This window comes from Pseudophryne corroboree, chromosome 9 (assembly GCF_028390025.1).
Source record: "Pseudophryne corroboree isolate aPseCor3 chromosome 9, aPseCor3.hap2, whole genome shotgun sequence".
NCBI lineage: Eukaryota > Metazoa > Chordata > Amphibia > Anura > Myobatrachidae > Pseudophryne > Pseudophryne corroboree.
The window spans coordinates 360,142,165-360,160,734 of NC_086452.1; the positions used below are offsets into that span (position 1 = coordinate 360,142,165).

General features: G+C 46.4%; 1 protein-coding gene across 10 annotated transcripts in view; it reads right to left on the bottom strand.

Annotated features, from left to right (window-relative positions):
- ENTHD1 (ENTH domain containing 1) overlaps positions 1–18,570 on the bottom strand; it is a 284,474-nt gene that overhangs the window by 58,754 nt on the left and 207,150 nt on the right. For all 10 annotated transcript variants that reach the window (XM_063938823.1, XM_063938824.1, XM_063938822.1 and 7 more), the window contains one exon: positions 10,300–10,366. In XM_063938823.1, coding sequence (XP_063794893.1) covers positions 10,300–10,366 — 67 coding nt within the window. The remainder of the gene's footprint in view (positions 1–10,299; positions 10,367–18,570) is intronic.

An 18,570-nucleotide genomic window follows, 5' to 3' on the forward strand; every position in this document is an offset into this window, starting at 1 on the left:
TGGAGGGGCATAGAGGGAGGAGCCAGTTCACACCCAATGAAAAGTCTTTAGAGTGCCCATGTCTCCTGCGGATCCCGTCTATACCCCATGGTCTTTATGTCGTCCCCAGCATCCTCTAGAACAGTGTTTTTCAACCACTGTGCCGTGGCACACTAGTGTGCCCTGAGCAGTCTCCAGGTGTGCCGCCATAGAAGCACAGCCAGGCCCATCAGTGTTTTGCCCTGGAACGATCAATACTGGTGGGTTTAGTGGTTGCAGAGCCAGTTCTAATTTTGGGCCCGGGCAGTGTTGGGCTCTTCTGGCTTTCTCAGATGTGGCTCAGGCGTTACCTATGGAGAAGCTGCGACATGACATCCCAGGACACGCAGCTGCACCATGCATCACCATTATATTTGAATGTGCCTTGGCAATATTTGCATTTTGTTTAGTGTGCCGCGAGTTGTAAAAGGTTGAAAATCTCTGCTCTAGAACGTATGAGAAAAATAATTAAATGAAGTAGATTGTACCTATATGTCATCCTTAGGTTGAGGTATGTAGTGGTGGACAGGTGGACAGGATTGCGTTTCTGTTTGTCCATGTATTTGATGACTGTCAGCCACCAGTTCTGATTTTGCCTATCACATGGACCATAGATAATTTGATTTGGTCCTGTACCACCAACCCGTGACAACTCTGCAAGTGCCCCTGCAAGTACCCCCAGGGTGCCACAGCACCCAGTTTGGGATCCACTGGATTATTATATGAATTCTTGTTTTGCAATCGAAAGCAATACGAGTGACCTTGTACAGTAATTCCCTTCTATCACCCTCTCAAAATTATGTAGTGAAGTAATGGCCTTTTTTTCCTATTTCTCAGCATAGCGCTTAAAAAAGGTTAATTTCTGGTCTAGATTCCATTGGATGTAAAGTTATAGCCTACTAGACTTTTTCCTTAAAAATAATTAGTGCAGAGAATGAGGCAGAGGATTTCAGCCATTCTTTATTTAGTCCCTAATTGCCACGTCTGCTGATACCTGAAGCAGTGAAATGTGATTTATATCAGCACTTAGCGTGTACCATTTCATTTCTTCATAGCTAATAAAACAACCAGTTTCCTTTAGCTAGAGACTCTCCCGGCATATATCCTTTAGAAGGGAACAAAACCATAACAGTAACTTTTCCTCAAACATCCTCCTACTTTTACTACTTTAGGTAAATTGTCACCCCTAGAAAATATGACTGCCAGTGAGGTCATTGGCCCTCATTCCGAGTTGTTCGCTCGGTAATTTTCTTCGCATCGCAGCGATTTTCCGCTAATTGCGCATGCGCAATGTTTGCACTGCGACTGCGCCAAGTAAATTTGCTAAGAAGTTTGGTATTTTACTCACGGCATTACGAGGTTTTTTCTTCGTTCTGGTGATCGTAATGTGATTGACAGGAAGTGGGTGTTTCTAGGGGGAAACTGGCCGTTTTATGGGAGTGTGTGAAAAAACGCTGCCGTTTCTGGGAAAAACGCGGGAGTGGCTGGAGAAACGGGGGAGTGCCTGGGCGAACGCTGAGTGTGTTTGTGACGTCAAACCAGGAACGAAACTGACTGAACTGATCGCAGTGGCAGAGTAAGTGTCGAGCTACTCAGAAACTGCTTAGAAATTTCTAATCGCAATTTTGAGAATCTTTTGTTCGCAATTTTGCTAAGATAAGATTCACTCCCAGACCAGTAGGCGGCGGCTTAGCGTGTGCAATGCTGCTAAAAGCAGCTTGCGAGCGAACAACTCGGAATGAGGGCCATTGTGTGCAAATAAGGGAAGGGTAAGCTGATGTTTCCTCTATCAATTTGGTGTATTTTGGCCTGTCCTCACACAGCTGGTTGTCTATATATCAGAAAGGACTGGCACTGTGCTCAGGGTTTCAGCAAAATAAGTATGTTACCTCTGTTTATAGCCCCAGATCTACAGATGCCGTTATATTTATGGTACCAGTTTAAAGTCACAAAAAGTTAATAGCAGAGAAGGATAATATGCTTCAGGAACTAATAAATATCCAAATGTTTTTATAATCTATGTTTTGGAGGATCTCTATAACAATCTATAATCAGGGGCGCCGACAGTTCTGCCGGGCCCTGGTACAAGGAGGGGGCATGGCCAATGGAGGAGGCATGGCCAGACCCTCTCGCACCGCACAGGGGAGCGCTGGTGTGCAGGGGAGCGGGGTGCGGATGTGATTCTTCCCCTAAACCAGGGAGAGAGAGGTCTTTCTGCCCCTGTAGCTGCCACTCTCCCCAGCTCAGCACGCAGCACTGAGCAGCGTGTGCCGTGCTGGGGAGAGAGGATGCTGCAGTCTTTTCTCTCTCTCCCTGTCCAGCTCTCTGCAATGGGGAAGCGGGAGGAGGCAGCGGGACCTTCCAACAGGCCCGACCCTAGGTAAAGAGTACCCACTCTCTCCCCCCCTCTCTGCACCACTGTCTATAATCAGTGAATCCGCAACAGAGTTTCATGACAAAAAAAAACACAGGTATTGTAGGACATGTCGGTTGTTATGTCCTATTTGTGTAAAACCTAGGAGGTTAACAATAGGCACTGGAATTGTGAAACTGAGTGTAGTAGACCAGACAGTGTTCCATAACCAGGTTTACAGGATTATTGTGAAACAGAAGTAAAAGTAGTATCAGTGGTAATAGCGGTAACAGATTCAGAGATGATACTGTACATCCATGTAATTGTGGTAACATCGGTAACTCATACCTAGGTAGGTGCCACACATCCATTCAGCACTGCAACACTCAACTTGGTCACAAGTTTGGGATCATACATGTGCCTACTTGAAGGAGATAGGAGACAGCGCAGGAACACGCTTCAATCCAATAATGTTGACTGAGAAAGCCATTCATAGTTAAGGCCCCCATACACAGGTCCGATTTTACCTGTTTTCATCCGATTCTGACGGATCGGGCCGATATAGCGGATGAAAAAAGGGCAAATAGGATGTGTTTGACGATCCGATCCGATGCGCGTTCCCGTGCACATCGGATCGGAGCCTGGAGATCATATGTGCAGCACATATGATCTATCAGAATTGGATGCATCAGTGACACATCGCGGGTGCTTTTTAGTACCCGCGATGTATCGCATCCGATCAGGGCTGTAGGTGTGTGCCAGCGGGCCTCGCTGCTCGCACACACCTATAGTCTGCAGAGCGGAGAAGCGCCTGGCAGGAGAGGCGCTCTCCCTGCTCTGCGCCTTCATGTGTCGGGTAGCTCACCGCTGCAACCTGGGTAGCTCGACCCCCGGCAACCTGCTGCCCGACCTCAGGAGGAGTTCTCATTTGACTCCCCTGAGCCTGTCCATCCGCCCGCGGTTCTCCTCCACCTCAAAGGAGAAAATGCTAGAGGTCGGATCACAGCGCTACATCGCTACCCGGAAGTGCCGGGAGCGCTTAGCGCGGGGAGAAGATGCAGCTTCTGCCCTGACAACCCCCTCTGACAAACAGCAAATCACCCACTGCCTGAAACCCCTATCAATGGGCATTACACCTAGAGACTGAAACCCCTATAAATGGCAATTACACTAAGAGCCTGAAACCCTTGACAATGAGCATTGCACCCAGAGCCTGAAACCCCTATCAATGGGCATTACACCCAGAGCCTTAAACCCGTGGCAATGAGCTTTGCACCCACAGCCTGAAACCCCTATCAATGGGCATTACACCCAGAGGATTAAACCCGTGGCAATGAGTATTACACCCACAGCCTGACACCCCAGTCAGCGAGCATTACACCCAGATCCTGACACCAGTGGCAACGAGCATTACATCCAGAGCCTGACACCCCAGTCAGTGAGCATTACACCCAGATCCTGACACCAGTGGCAACAAGCATTACATCCAGAGCCTGACACCCCAGTCAGTGAGCATTACACCCATATCCTGACACCAGTGGCAACAAGCATTACATCCAGAGCCTGACACCCCAGTCAGTGAGCATTACACCTAGATCCTGACACCAGTGGCAACAAGCATTACATCCAGAGCCTGACACCCCAGTCAGTGAGCATTACACCCAGATCCTGACACTAGTGGCAACAAGCATTACATCCACAGCCTGACACCCCAGTCAGTGAGCATTACACCCAGATCCTGACACCGATGGCAACGAGCATTACACCCAGAGCCTGACACCCGTAGCAACGAGTATGACACCCAGAGCATGAAACCCCTGGCAGTGAGCGCATGACACCCAGAGCATGAAACCCCTGGCAACAAGCATAGAACCCAGAGCATGAAACCCCTGACAACGAGCATGAGACCCCTGACAATGAGCAGATAATTTAAAAGCAATTAGAAGCCTTACAGCGGGGCATGATGTGTCAGGGGCATTGTGGCGTGTGGTATAATGTGTCTGGGGCATTGTGGTGTGTGGCATAATGTATCACGGGCATTACAGTGTGTAGCATAATGTACTGTATCACAAGCATAGCAAACAATATCACTGTATTAATTAAATACATAGTTGTTTTTCTGTGAAACATTTATATCACTTTTATTAAATGACCTTGAATTTTTTGGTTATTAGCCTGATTTTTTTTTGCCAAAAAGTTTAGTGCTCTTTAGGAGGTTTAATTTTTCTGGAGTAGCTCACACCCCACTTAAGGTTGGTCGACCACTGGTCTAGGTCGACCACTATTGGTTGACAGTAACTATGTAGACCACTGGTCTAGGTTGACCACTATTGATCGACAGTAACTATGTAGACACCCAAAATAAGTCGACAAAAGCACCATGCTTCGGGCAGGTTACCATTCCCAGTTATAGTGCACGTGAATCTGAAAGTATGAAAAAGTAAAAGAAATGAAAAAAATCGTTAAAAACTAATGTCGACCTTTTGTCATGTCGACCAAGAACATGTCGACCTAGTGAACATGTCAACCTAATGCATGTTGACCAACAGTGGTCGACCTAGTAATATTGTACCATTAAAGTAAAGAGCCTAATTCAGACCTGATTGCAGCAGCAAAATTGTTATCTAATGGGCAAAACCATGTGCACTGCAGGTGTGGCAGATATAACATGGGCAGAGAGAGTTAGATTTGGGTGGGGTGTGTTCAAACTGAAATCTAAATTGCAGTGCAAAAATTAAAGCAGCCAGTATTTACCCTGCACAGACACAAAATAACCCACCCAAATCGAACTCTCTCTGCACATTATATCTGCCCCCCCTCTGCAGTGCACATGGTTTTGTCCATTAGAGAACAATTTTGCTGCTGTGATCAGGTCTGAATTAGGCCCAAAGTTACTTACAGATCTAGGGGGATCATTCCGAGTTGATCGCTCGCTAGCAACTTTTTGCAGCGCTGTGATCAGATAGTCGCCGCCTATGGGGGAGTGTACTTTTGCTTTGCAAGTGTGCGAACGCTGTTGCAGCCGACGGCACAAAAAAGTTTTTTGCAGTTTCTGAGTAGCTCTGGACTTACTCAGCCGCTGCTATAACCTCAGACTTTTTGGTCCCGGAATTGATGTCAGACACCCGCCCTGCAAACGCTTGGACACGCCTGCGTTTTCCCAAACACTCCCAGAAAGCGGTCAGTTGACACCCACAAACGCCCTCTTTCTGTCAATCACCTTGTGATCGGCTGCACCAATCCTCTTTGTACCCATACGACGGGCCTGCACATCCCGTGCATACGCCCAGGCCCGGCGACAGGGGGGGTCAAAGGGGACACCCGTCCCGGGCCCCGTCATTGTGAGGGGCCCCAAGGTCCAGCGGTGGCAGCATATCATAATAAATGTACATAATTCTATAACACGCGGCACCGCACCAGCCGCGTGCGGCCCGCTGTGTGGTTGAGTTGTTGTTTTTTGCGGCAGCATCCCCCCAAGCCGTGTGGTCACCCCCTCAGTGCACAGCCCCAGCCAGGTCAGCTGTCAGCCTGAGCCAGCCAGTCCCCGGCCGTGCTGTATGCTGTGCAGTGCACTGACGTTGCACCAGTCACACACGATGACGCCCGTCCGGACCGCCCCTCCTCTTCGAGTCCTCACCGCACGCCTCCCTGTCTCTGCTGTGTGAGCTGTAAGGAGCCGGAGCGCCAAGCAGGAGTGGCCCAGGACAGTACTGCGGGATTCTGAGCCTGGTCAATTAGCGGCGCCGGCGGCTGTGTGTTGCTGCTGGTAAGGCTCTCCAACTCCAGAATGTTTAGGGATTTGGGTTTGGTTTGGGGCTTTGGGATTGGTTTGGGTTGGGCTGCGGGCAGGCAGGCACATTATGCATGCAGCATTCTGCACATATAGATGCATCTGCATGCATGCATGTCAGATGAGATCAGAGCAGAATGTCTGTGTGGTGGTGACTGGTCTTTCAGGCTCATCTGCTGCTCATCACAGACAGTACAAAATGCCTGGCCATTGTGTGTCTGGGAATCTTAATTTTGGAAAGAGATGATCCCAATATATCAGTATTGTATTAGGCAGGCGGGGTTGGGATCGGGTGACCGGCGGCCGGGATCCCGGTGGTCAGCATACTGACGCCGGGATACCCACAAGTGGGAATATGGCTGGGCCCCCTGCCGGCATTCTGGCGTCCGGGATCCCGGCGTCGGTATGCTGACCACCAGGATCCCGGCTGCCGGGATCATAACTACATCCCAGGGAGGAGCATGTGACGGTCGTGGGGAAGAACATAGTGCAGACAATGTTTTTAGGGCCGGGTGGGGGGGTCCGCAGAGATATTACTGTACCGGGCCCCAAGATTTCTGTTGCCGGCCCGGCATACGCCTGCGCAGTTTTGCCGACATTTAACCTGATCGCAGCACTGCAAAAAGTTGCTAGCGAGTGATCAACTCGGAATGACCCCCAATATACTGTAATCATTATGTATGCCTACTAACAAGCAGGTACCCTACATATCAGAAAATGGGAAACTAGAAAACGTTACCAAAACTAGGAAGCAGTATGGTGGTATATGACATAAATAAGTGTATGGAACATATCAATCACAGTTGAAAATTTGCAGGGGAATACTAATTAATGCTCATATAACTTATGCTTGAGACAGTGGCATACGTTCATCCCAGTTGCCCGGAGGCAAGATGAATATTGGTTCCCCCCCCCAATTTATTTTAAATCACACATTTATAAGCAGTTAGACCCAGGATTAGAACCCATGACCTGTTACACTGAAGGCAGACACCTTACTTTTAGAGCTATTTGCTCCTGCATAGCATGCCTGCAAATTCTAACTATATGAAGCTACTACTGTATGTAGAATTGTCAGTTCAAAACCGTTGCAACTAGGCTGATCTATGTAGTGTCCTTTCTAACTATATGAAGTTACTTGTAATTCTCAGAGAAATAACTTCATATAGTTAGAATTCTCATGCTTCCTATATAGGAGCAAATAGCTCTATCAGTAAGGTGTAGGCATCCAGTATAATAGGTTGTGGGTTATCCTGGTTATCACACTTGTAAAATGTGTATCTATAATAAAGAGGGTTTGATTTGTATGGTGCTATAACTAGTGGGGGAGTCGGCTACAGAAGGGATTGCGGCACCTGTCAATTAACTTCATTGAATAGTGTCCCTGAATACACGGAACAGGAGGAGAGGTGCCCCCCTTCAGAGCAGGAGCCTGGCGGCAGCTGACTCCATTGCCTCCCAGTTACGCCTCTGGCTTGAGACGAAACAATGTAAGCAAAATGTTTCATTAAGACCTCAGGTTGCCAGGGCATCCGTTATGTAATCTATTTGGATTTTAGCTGGAGCAGTTTATAAACCCTGTCAGAAAGGGTACATGATCTGCTAAGGAGACAGGAAAGACCTAGCCTAGAGGTAGGACCCAGCCTGTGAAGGCAACAAGTAAGCATGGAAGCGACAGGTTGGGTGGGGGGCATTAGTAGTAGGAAGAATTATCCAATGAATGAACGGTTAAGGGAAATATCTTTAAGGTGATGGTGTATGTATAAATCACAACATAAAAACAACTTTGAAACATGCGCCATCATTATTAGCATGTATACTTTTAAAATACATTTTTGGTTTAAAGATTGAAGTAATGGAATTTGAAAGGCAAAAAAAAGGACAGTTGTAAAAATTACCAGTGGATGAACACACAAGTCCAGTCAATGGATAATATGACTTACATAAATAAAACATAGTGCCTGATTCAGCACAGGACACTATTTCAAATGCCTATGCAGATTCCAGATTATTGGGAATGTATGCAGGTGCATTACCCATTCTGCATATGTGCAGAAAGGTCCTGAGTGGTCGCACGCAGTCCCCCTTCTGCCTCTGCCTGACTCATAGGCAGAGGCATTTGGGGGGCAATGCGGGTGCGTAGACAGCCGGCGTTCTGGAAACATGGGCGTCACCCCCATTTTCTGGGAGTGCAAAGGCCAGGGTCTGCGTCTCTGGAAGTATACTTCCTGGCCTCGCAAGGCGCCCTTTGATAAGGCTTACTTAGCTGGCCATCTGTGGGAAACATCGAGACCATCAGTCGCGATGTTGATCCCAGGCTGCGACCGAGCGATGGGATCGCAAGTGCAGCAAGGAGGTATCTGACACCTCCTTCCGCATTTTCAGTGGACGGATTTGAAAAGCTGTTGTATGATGCTTTGCAAATCCGTCTACTTCTGAATCAGGCCCATAGTCAACAGATTAAGTCGAAGATTTAATTAATTAATCTGAAAATGTTCATTCATTTCATGTGTTCATTCACTGGCTGATTCACTCTATATACTGTATCTTAAAAAAACAACCAATGACACAGCGACAAAGTTTTTGACATATCAGGGTCTCTTTATCTGTGCTGACACTACAAGTCCCAGCACATCCAGCTGAAATGGTATGCTGGTACTCCCATCACAGCTGGATAGGCACAGTTAATATTGTAGCTATACCTGAGACTCCAGATTTTTGGATCCTCAGCTGTCTCACCTCTGGATGGTAGCCTTTGTGGAGACCTACAGGTGATGTTATGGGTCCATAGTATCTGTCTGTGGCATGGGATTCTACTGCAGTGGCGGATTCAGTGTGATCTCCCCCGTAACACTTCTCCCCTGCCCACTGTCACTGACCTCTGTAGAGCAGCACAGTGGCACATCATGCAGGGAGAGAGATGAGACTGCTGCTGCTCAGTGGCAGTAGCCTCTAATTCCCTCTTTAGCCCAGTACACAGTAGCAGCAGTCTCCTCTCTCTCTCTGCATGATGTGCCACTGAACTGCAAAACAGCAACTAATGGTAGTGGACAGGGAATAAGTATTAAAGGAAGGCAAGATTGTTCACCAACATTCCTTGCACAGCTCCCTCCCTGCCATCTGGTTCAGGGTTAGGTGCAAACTGCACCAGGCCATTGAGGAGGAAGGAGGATGAGTGCGGATATAGCAGTAAGGTGGCTGGTTTGTGGGGAGGGGTCTACAGTCAGGATATCTCCTCTCTTGGGGAAGGCTTTAATTAGCCAGAGCTAGCCCCGATGTGCCCAAGTAGCCTCATGGTGTCAGATGAAGCATAGATAATGAGAAAAAACACAGTTCCCTGAGCTCCTAGTGAAGCCTATGGCCAATCTGCCCCTGTGTGCAGATCTATTGTGTGGAGAAATCTGAAGAATGGGAAAAAAATACTCTATATACAGATTAGTATATGGGGCCTAATTCAAAGTTGGTCACAGCAGCAAATTTGTTGGCAGTTGGGCAGAACCATGGGCCTAATTCAGACCTGGTCGCAAGCAGGCGTTTTTTACACTGCTGCGACCAGGTAGTCACCGCCTACCGGGAGAGGGGGTAATCGCTGTGCAGGGGTGTGAACAGATGTGCAGCTACATAAACCAAAGTTTGTGCAGTCTCTGCACAGCTCAGGACTTACGCAGCTGCTGCGACGATTCCGGCCTGGAGCTGACGTCAAGAACCCTACCTTAAAACGACTGGACATGCCTACGTTTCTTCGGACACTCCCTGGAAACGGTCGGTTGACACCCACAAACGACCTCTTCCTGTCAATCTTCTTACGATTGCCAGTGCGATCGCTTTCTTCGTAAAATCCGTCGCTGTCCGACGAACACTCACAACACCGATCAGGTCTGAATTAGCCCCATGGTTTTGCCCATCTGCTAACAAATTTGCTGCTACGATCAGGTCTGAATTAGGCCCATAGTCATTTTCCATATAACTTATTCACGATAATAATGCACAGTATATGAATAATAATGCACAGTATATGAATAATACTGCACAGTATATGAATATTTAGGTAAAACTATCCCATCAATGTTGCATATAAATATGTATTCAGCGGATCAAGAGATTTATTTGAACTACAGTAAATAAAAAGAGACCATACCTGGATCTTGATATGTGAAGCTTGTATGCAATAATTGCGATTTATCTTCATTAAGCAGTAACAAATCCTACAAAGCAAAAAAGTAAGTGTGGATGTAAAATAATGCAACTATATTCAGAAAAAAACTGTACAAACAACAAATTTGTTTTTTTATGAACAAAGAATTTGATGGCAGAGAATCTAAATCTTTTTGACTAGTTACAATATATATTTTTTTCTGATCCTTATAATGACCTTTTGTTTGTTTCATGCATCAATAAATTATTTTAATGTTCTCAATTGGTAGTTTGAGCTTTCACACGATCTGAAAAAAGATGGATATACAGTATATTTCTTTACTTCACTGCATCTTGAAGTATGTTAATGTATTTGATGATTTTAAATTTTTCTATCATATTAGCTCTGTTTCCCTTATTCTCATCCTATCTAAAACGCTAGTCTTGCCTCAAATGCTGCTGTCTCGGCCTTGCCTGAATGCTGACGTCTTTCTCTACAATACTGTAAATTACTCACATATGATCTTGATGAAATAGCCCCAGCTATCTCACTTCATCTCTAGTTTTCCAAACTCCAACTCTGGCAATCCTCCCTGACTCTATGTCTTCAAAAATGATCCGTCTCTGCAGAGCACCATTGGAGAAAATGCCACTCTACATACACTCTAAGTCTCTAACGTCACATAAGTGACTACATTCAGTTCAAATTCATTTTCACTTCCTATTATAGTAACTTTCCCTCAACAAACAAATCAAATTAAAATATTTCATCTTCACCTTACACAATCACCAGCGCCTTTTCACCGATGTCAAATCACATCTCTCCATCCCCCATGAAATATCCTATCACCTGATCCACTTCACCCTACCTACCACCTTCTCTGTCACCACCCAGTGAACTTCACTCAACAACAAACGATTCTTCCTTTTTCAAGAAGTGAGCAAAACCATTGTTTAGGTCTCATTATTTGCTGCCTGCACTTCTGCAACCTCTTTATCACTGGCATAGCCTCCTCCTGCCTATCCTCTCTACAATCCATCCTGACTGCTGTGGTTAAACTACTCTTCTTCTCCTGCCACTTATCATTTGTTTTACTTATTTGCATATGCATTCAGTGGTCCTCCATAGCCTTCAGAATTCAGTTCTAGCTATACACCCTACTTACATATAAAGCCCTCAACAACACTTCCACTCCATGCATCTTACACATCATCATCATGATGATGTTTACCCTAGCTCCACTACTCTCTATTCCTCTCACTCAAGTCTCAAATAATTTTTTTACCTCCCAAACCAGACTCTCCCCAAACCTAAAATACTTCAACCACTCTTTCTAACCCCTCCTCTCTCATGCTTGCTGCTAAAGCCATGTCCACAACCTCTATTTTTTCCATGATCACTTGTGTCCCCTTTGCTTCAAATGTCTCTTATTACCGCCTCCCTCTCTAATGCTAAGTATCCTTCACTGTCCATGTGTGTTAGGAGATAGGCCTCCAAAATGTACACAATACAGTGATCTTTACAGTGATCAATAGTGATCTTTACATTGTAAATATAACTTACTTCTTTCAGATATAAATACTTAATACTATACAAATAATAGATGAATTCCCACAAAAAAACCCACAAGTAACATCCAAAAAGCTACAGGCCCGCACTTCTACTCTTTTGTGAATGACCATTACAGTGTGGGTGTAGATAAGAATAATGGGGCAGATGTATTAACCTGGAGAAGGCATAAGGAAGTGATAAACCAGTGATATGTGCAAGGTGATAAAGAGACCAGCCAATCAGCTCCAATATGTAAATTAACAGTTAGGATCTGATTGGCTGCTGCCTTTATCACCTTACACATGTCACTGGTTTATCACTTCCTTATGCCTTCTCCAGGTTAATACATCTGCCCCAATATATCTACCATATACTGTACAAACCCATATCCTTAATTTATTCAAAACCCACTACATATGATCCTAATGAACATAGGCCCTCATTCCGAGTTGATCGCTCGCAAGGCGAATTTAGCAGAGTTGCTCAGGCTAAGCCTACGCCTACTGGGAGTGTATCTTAGCTTCTTAAAATTGCGACCGATGTATTCGCAATATTGCGATTACAAACTACTTAGCAGTTTCAGAGTAGCTTCAGACTTACTCGGCATCTGCGATCAGTTCAGTGCTTGTCGTTCCTGGTTTGACGTCATAAACACACCCAGCGTTCGCCCAGACACTCCCCCGTTTCTCCGGCCACTCCTGCGTTTTTTCCGGAAACGGTAGCGTTTTTATCCACACGCCCCGAAAACGCCGTGTTTCCGCCCAGTAACACCCATTTCCTGTCAATCACACTACGATCGCCGGAGCGAAGAAAAAGCCGTGAGTAAAAATACTATCTTCATTGTAAAATTACTTGGCGCAGTCGCAGTGCGATTATTGCGCATGCGTACTAAGCGGAATTTCACTGCGATGCGATGAAAATTACCGAGCGAACGACTCGGAATGAGGGCCATAGCTTAGCTGCAATACAAATAGAAAACTTTTTAAATCCTCATTAACATATTTAAAAAGTAATACAAGTTCATTAAACTATTTTCATAATTTTGTCAATTCATATGCTGATTGCTGAACTCATATAATGTAGCATATTCACATGCACATTCTTCACTCTAGGGGGTACATTTACTAAAGCTTCTAAAACAGAGAATTGGTGATTCTGCCCATTGCAACCAATCAGATCCTGTCTATCATTTTCTAAAAGGCAATATATAGACAGCATCTGATTGGTTGCTATGGGTAACATTACCAATTCTCTGTTTTAGAAGCTTTAGCAAATTTACCCCTACATGACAATAAGTATATAAGAGATACTGGGGCAGATGTATTAAGCCTGGAGAAGTGGAAGGTGATAATGCACCAGCCAGTCAGCCCCAAACTGTCATTTTAATAACCCATAATGATTGGCTGGTGCGTTATCACATTACACTTACCACTGCTTTATCACTTCTCCAGGCTTAATACATCTGCCCCCACTGTACCATCAGTGATTGAAAACTGATACGTAAGAAAGGCATATAAACGTAAAACATGCTGACTGCTCCGCCAATCCAGCGGTGGCGGGGAATTCAAAGTTTGACGCCGGACGGAGCCTCAGTGCCTGAGTATCGTCTTTCCCTGACATAGATGCCAGCGCTCTTGTTCCCGGCAAGGATCTCTGCAGTTGTACTCCAGTGTCTCCGGCATTTCCAGTCTGCCAGTTCGCTGCACCGGTTCCAGTGTACTCAGCGGCCGGTATATCTCTCTGCGGTCCAGTCACCAGTGCTCCTAGGAATCAGCGTGGCTGCGGGCCTAAATCACCGTTCTCAAGTTCTACAAATTAACAGCGTCTAAAACCCCTGCACTTCAGTTCCTCATATCATCAGCGTCTCAGTCACCGTTCTCAAGTTCTACAAAATAACAGCGTCTAAAACCCCTGCACTTCAGTTCCTCATATCATCAGCGTCTCAGTCACCGTTCTCAAGTTCTACAAAATAACAGCGTCTAAAACCCCTGCACTTTAGTTCCTCACATCATCAGCATCTCAGTCACCGTTCTCAAGTTCTACAAAATAACAGCGTCTAAAACCCCTGCACCTCAGTTCCTCATATCATCAGCGTCTCAGTCACCGTTCTCAAGTTCTACAAAATAACAGCGTCTAAAACCCCTGCACTTCAGTTCTTCACATCATCAGCGTCTCTGTCACCGCTCACAAGTTCTTTATCCATCTGTGCCTTTATCATTATTTATAAGTTATCAGTGACTTTTAAACATCACCCACGGTTTCCTCAGTTACCAGCATCTCTAATCCTGCTCATAAAACCCCTCAGTGGGTCTGGACATTTCCCACATTTATTCCTTTTGTCATTTGACTTTAAGTTGTTTTCCCTGCAATAAACTCTTCAATATTTCATCAAACTCCACTGTCAGCGTCCTGTATGAGGAAATCCTATATTAGGCCTCCCCTTTTCCGGCTCAGTTGTGGTTCCTCTTCCCAACCATCGGAAGAATCCCCGAGTTCACAACACCCTCAGTCTAGGCCAGTGAGAGTATACTCAGGCCACATGGACCCGGGGAATCGGAACCCAGAGGCAAGCGCCATGCAGGACCTGGTTTCCCGAGTACAGAGTCAGGAAGCAGCACAGAATCAGGTGATGCATTATCTCCAGGAGTTATCTGGCCGGCTGGATCAAATCCAGACTTAGCTGGCTTCAGTGGTTCCAGCTCCAGTTCCAGTATCCGCTCCAGTGGTTGTATCTGGCAATGTTCCCTCCTTGTCTGGAACCAGGTCACGCCTTCAGCTTCCCACTCCTCCTCGTTATAACGGGAATCCGAAATCCGAAAAATTGCCGTGGATTCCTCAATTAGTGTGAGGTACACTTCGAACTCCTCTCACATAACTTCCCTACTGATCGGTCTAAAGTGGCATACATTATCTCTTTGCTTGAGGGTTCAGCGTTGGAGTGTGTGTCACCGTTGTGGGAGCGATCTGATCCGTTAGTCTCTAGTTATACCAACTTCATTACGTCGTTCCGAAGGATCTTTGACGAGCCTGGCCGGACGACTGCTGCCTCAGCTGACTTGCACCGAGTTCGACAAGGCTCTCATACAGTGGGACAGTATGTAATTCACTTTCAAACTATAGCTTCTGAACTGAGCTGGAATAATGATGCCCTTCGGGCTGCTTTTTGGAACGGGCTCTCGGATCGTTTAAAAGACGAATTGATTACTAGAGATCTGCCAGATTCCTTGGAACAGTTGGTCTCACTCTGTGTAAGGGTGGATCTTCGTATGCAGGAACGAGGTGGTGAACGTAGTCGGTCAGACCGGTTGAGACTCCGATCTCTTCCTTCTAAGCAAACAGTTAATTCCAGTCCAGACGAACCCATGCAGATTAATCGGTCTCGGCTGTCCCCAGAAGAGCGTCAGCGTCGGCGTGAGGGTAGACTTTGCCTCTACTGTGGAGCCGCGGATCATTTCCTCAAGTCTTGCAAGTCTCGCCCGGGAAAACGGGCAGTCCTAGCTTGTTCTGGAGAAGTTAAGCTAGGGGTTGTTTCTCAATCTTCTACGGCAGTGGACTGTCTGCTTTCTGTATCTCTGTTTTCTGAGTCTGAATTCAAAACCGTTGAGGCACTGTTGGATTCAGGAGCTGCGGGGAATTTTATTTCCCTTTCCTGTGCCCAGAATCTGGGTTTGAAGTTACAGTCGGTCGAACGACCTATTACGATAACTGCTATTAATGGTACCCAAATTCCTAATGCTCTGATTACAAGTCATACAACGCCAATCAAGCTGCAAGTGGGAGCTTTGCACCAAGAACATCTGGAGTTCCTTGTGATTCAGGAGATGTCTCACGATCTCGTCCTTGGTCTTCCCTGGCTCAAGTTACACAACCCTCACGTCGACTGGAGGTCGACACAGATAATTTCTTGGAGTCCATTCTGTCATTTGAATTGTCTTACTCCTGTCTACCCGCTTCGTGCATCATCCAAGTCGGATGTAGAGCTTATTCCAGAGGCTTATCGGGAGTTTACAGATGTTTTCTCGGAACAGGCGGCCGATAAGTTACCACCGCATAGACCTTGGGACTGTCCTATTGAGCTCATTCCGGGGAAAATGCCACCTCGAGGTCGTACCTATCCTTTGTCAGTACCTGAGACTCAAGCCATGTCAGAATATATCAAGTCTAATCTGCAGAAGGGATTCATCCGCCCCTCTACTTCCCCAGCGGGAGCAGGCTTCTTCTTTGTGAAGAAAAAAGACGGAGGCCTGAGGCCATGTATCGATTATCGTGGTCTAAATGATGTCACCATTAAGAATAAGTATCCTCTGCCGCTCATCACGGAGCTTTTCGATAGAGTTCGCGGAGCTCGAGTCTTCACTAAGCTCGACTTAAGGGGAGCTTATAACTTGATACGTATCCGACAAGGGGACGAATGGAAGACGGCCTTCAATACTAGGGACGGGCATTATGAGTACCTGGTAATGCTGTTTGGCCTCAGCAACGCCCCCGCTGTTTTTCAGGGATTCATTAATGAAGTCTTTCGGGACATGTTATACCTAAATGTGGTGGTATATTTGGATGATATCCTGATATTTTCGAAGAATCTCACTGAGCACAGAATACAAGTTAAGGAGGTACTCCTTCGGTTGCGAGAGAACCATCTTTACGGCAAGATTTCCAAATGCACCTTTGAGGTCCCCTCTATTCAATTTCTGGGCTACATTATTTCAGGTACGGAGTTGCGTATGGATCCGGAGAAACTTTCTGCTATTCGGGACTGGACTCAGCCTCTTTCCTTGAAAGCAGTACAACGGTTTCTAGGGTTCGCAAATTACTACCGGAAATTCATAAGGGGTTTCTCTACTATTGTGGCGCCTATTACTGCCCTAACCAAGAAAGGGGCTGACCCAAGCCATTGGTCCTCTGAAGCTGTAGCAGCGCTCGCCCAGTTGAAGGCAGCCTTTATGACCGCTCCGGTGCTTCAGCAACCAGACTTTCTAAAACCATTCTTTCTGGAGGTTGATGCTTCTACGGTAGGCATAGGTGCCGTACTTTCGCAGTATGCTTCAGATGGGAAGTTACATCCATGTGGCTTCCATTCTCGCAAGTTCTCCCCTGCTGAATTAAATTACACCATTGGAGACAAAGAGCTGTTGGCAATAAAATCTGCCTTAGAAGAATGGAGATATCTTTTGGAAGGGGCTAAACACCTAATTACGATTTTCACGGATCACAAGAATTTACTGTATCTTAAGACGGCCCAGTGCTTGAATCCCCGTCAAGCAAGATGGGCGCTCTTCTTTGCTCAATTTTCGTTTGTCATTAAGTACCGGGCTGGAACTCTTAACACTAAGGCGGATGCCCTATCCCGTTCCTTAATGGCTTCGGATGAGGAGAATTCCGTTGAAAAGGCGTTGATCCTCAGCCCTGTCTCTATTTCTGCGGCTCCCACTGCGTTGGGTCCTCCTCCTGGAAGAATGTCCGTGCCAGCTAAATTTCGACCAAGATTGTTGCAGTGGGCTCACATTTCCAAGTCTTCTGGCCATCCGGGAGTTCAAAAGATGTGGGAATTTCTACGAAGATCTTACTGGTGGGACACTATGAAGAAGGACGTTCAAGAATATGTGTTATGCACACCAGTGCCTGCAGGAATGTACTGGTGTTTGAACTGTTATACACACCAGTGCCTGCAGGAATGTACTGGTGTCTGAACAGAGAGGGATGCAAAACAAATGAACTCACAGACAGACTGGGAAATATGACATAACGTACACAGAAGGTGATAGGGTAACAAAACCAACACAGAGTGAACAGAGAAGCCCAGAGGCTAAGAAACTGGGTGTCTCCCTAGTATTAGAAATGCTCAGATGGAAAAAGCAAGATGTTGTGTTTTAATACGTAGAGAACCCGAAATGCTGTTGCTAAGGGCAACAGCAAAACCCTAAAGGGTTACCAACGGGTGTGGCAGTAAACTCCTTGGTCAGAGATGGAATAATAGACACAAGGAGAGTCTCCACAATCCTAATTCTCACTTGCAGGGCCCAGGTTCAGCTTACTGCCACTAAACTGACACATGGACGCCCTGCACAGTGAGAGAGGATTATGCAGGCAGGTCTGAAAGTACAGCCACAAACCTGCTGGGTTCACAGAATAGCAAAAGAACCTCAGCAGGCTAAACGACTGACTCCAGTCTTACTGCTAGGTCTGGATTGGCAGAGTGTAGTACCAAATGCCCAGGCCTATTTGCAGTAAGCAACAACAAAATACAAAGCTACACAGTACTGGCTAACTTTCAGGAACTGACTAACCAACAAAGATTCAGCAGCATCTGCTTAACCTGAGAAGAGGCCTTATAAAGCAGGTGCTGTCCACGCCCCCCTCAGATCTCACAGACTGTGAGCACAAAAACCAGCACCAGATCCCATGCCTGTAACCACTGCACAGCAAAAGACCCGAACCGGAGTATCAGCTGCGCTCAGGTTACTCCGCTAGCACTTGTCTCCCGGTTGCCATGACGACGTGGCAGCACAGGGCAGGAGACCCTAACAGTACCCCCCCCCCTCTGACGAGGGGTCAAAGAACCCCTACCACCGGGTTTATCGGGGAACTGCGAGAAGAAAGAGCGTATCAGTCTGGGGGCATGAAGATCACAACTGCGCACCCACGACCGCTCCTCCGGGCCATACCCCTTCCAGTGCACCAAAAATGACAGCCGACCCCGAACCATCTTGGAGTCAAGAATCC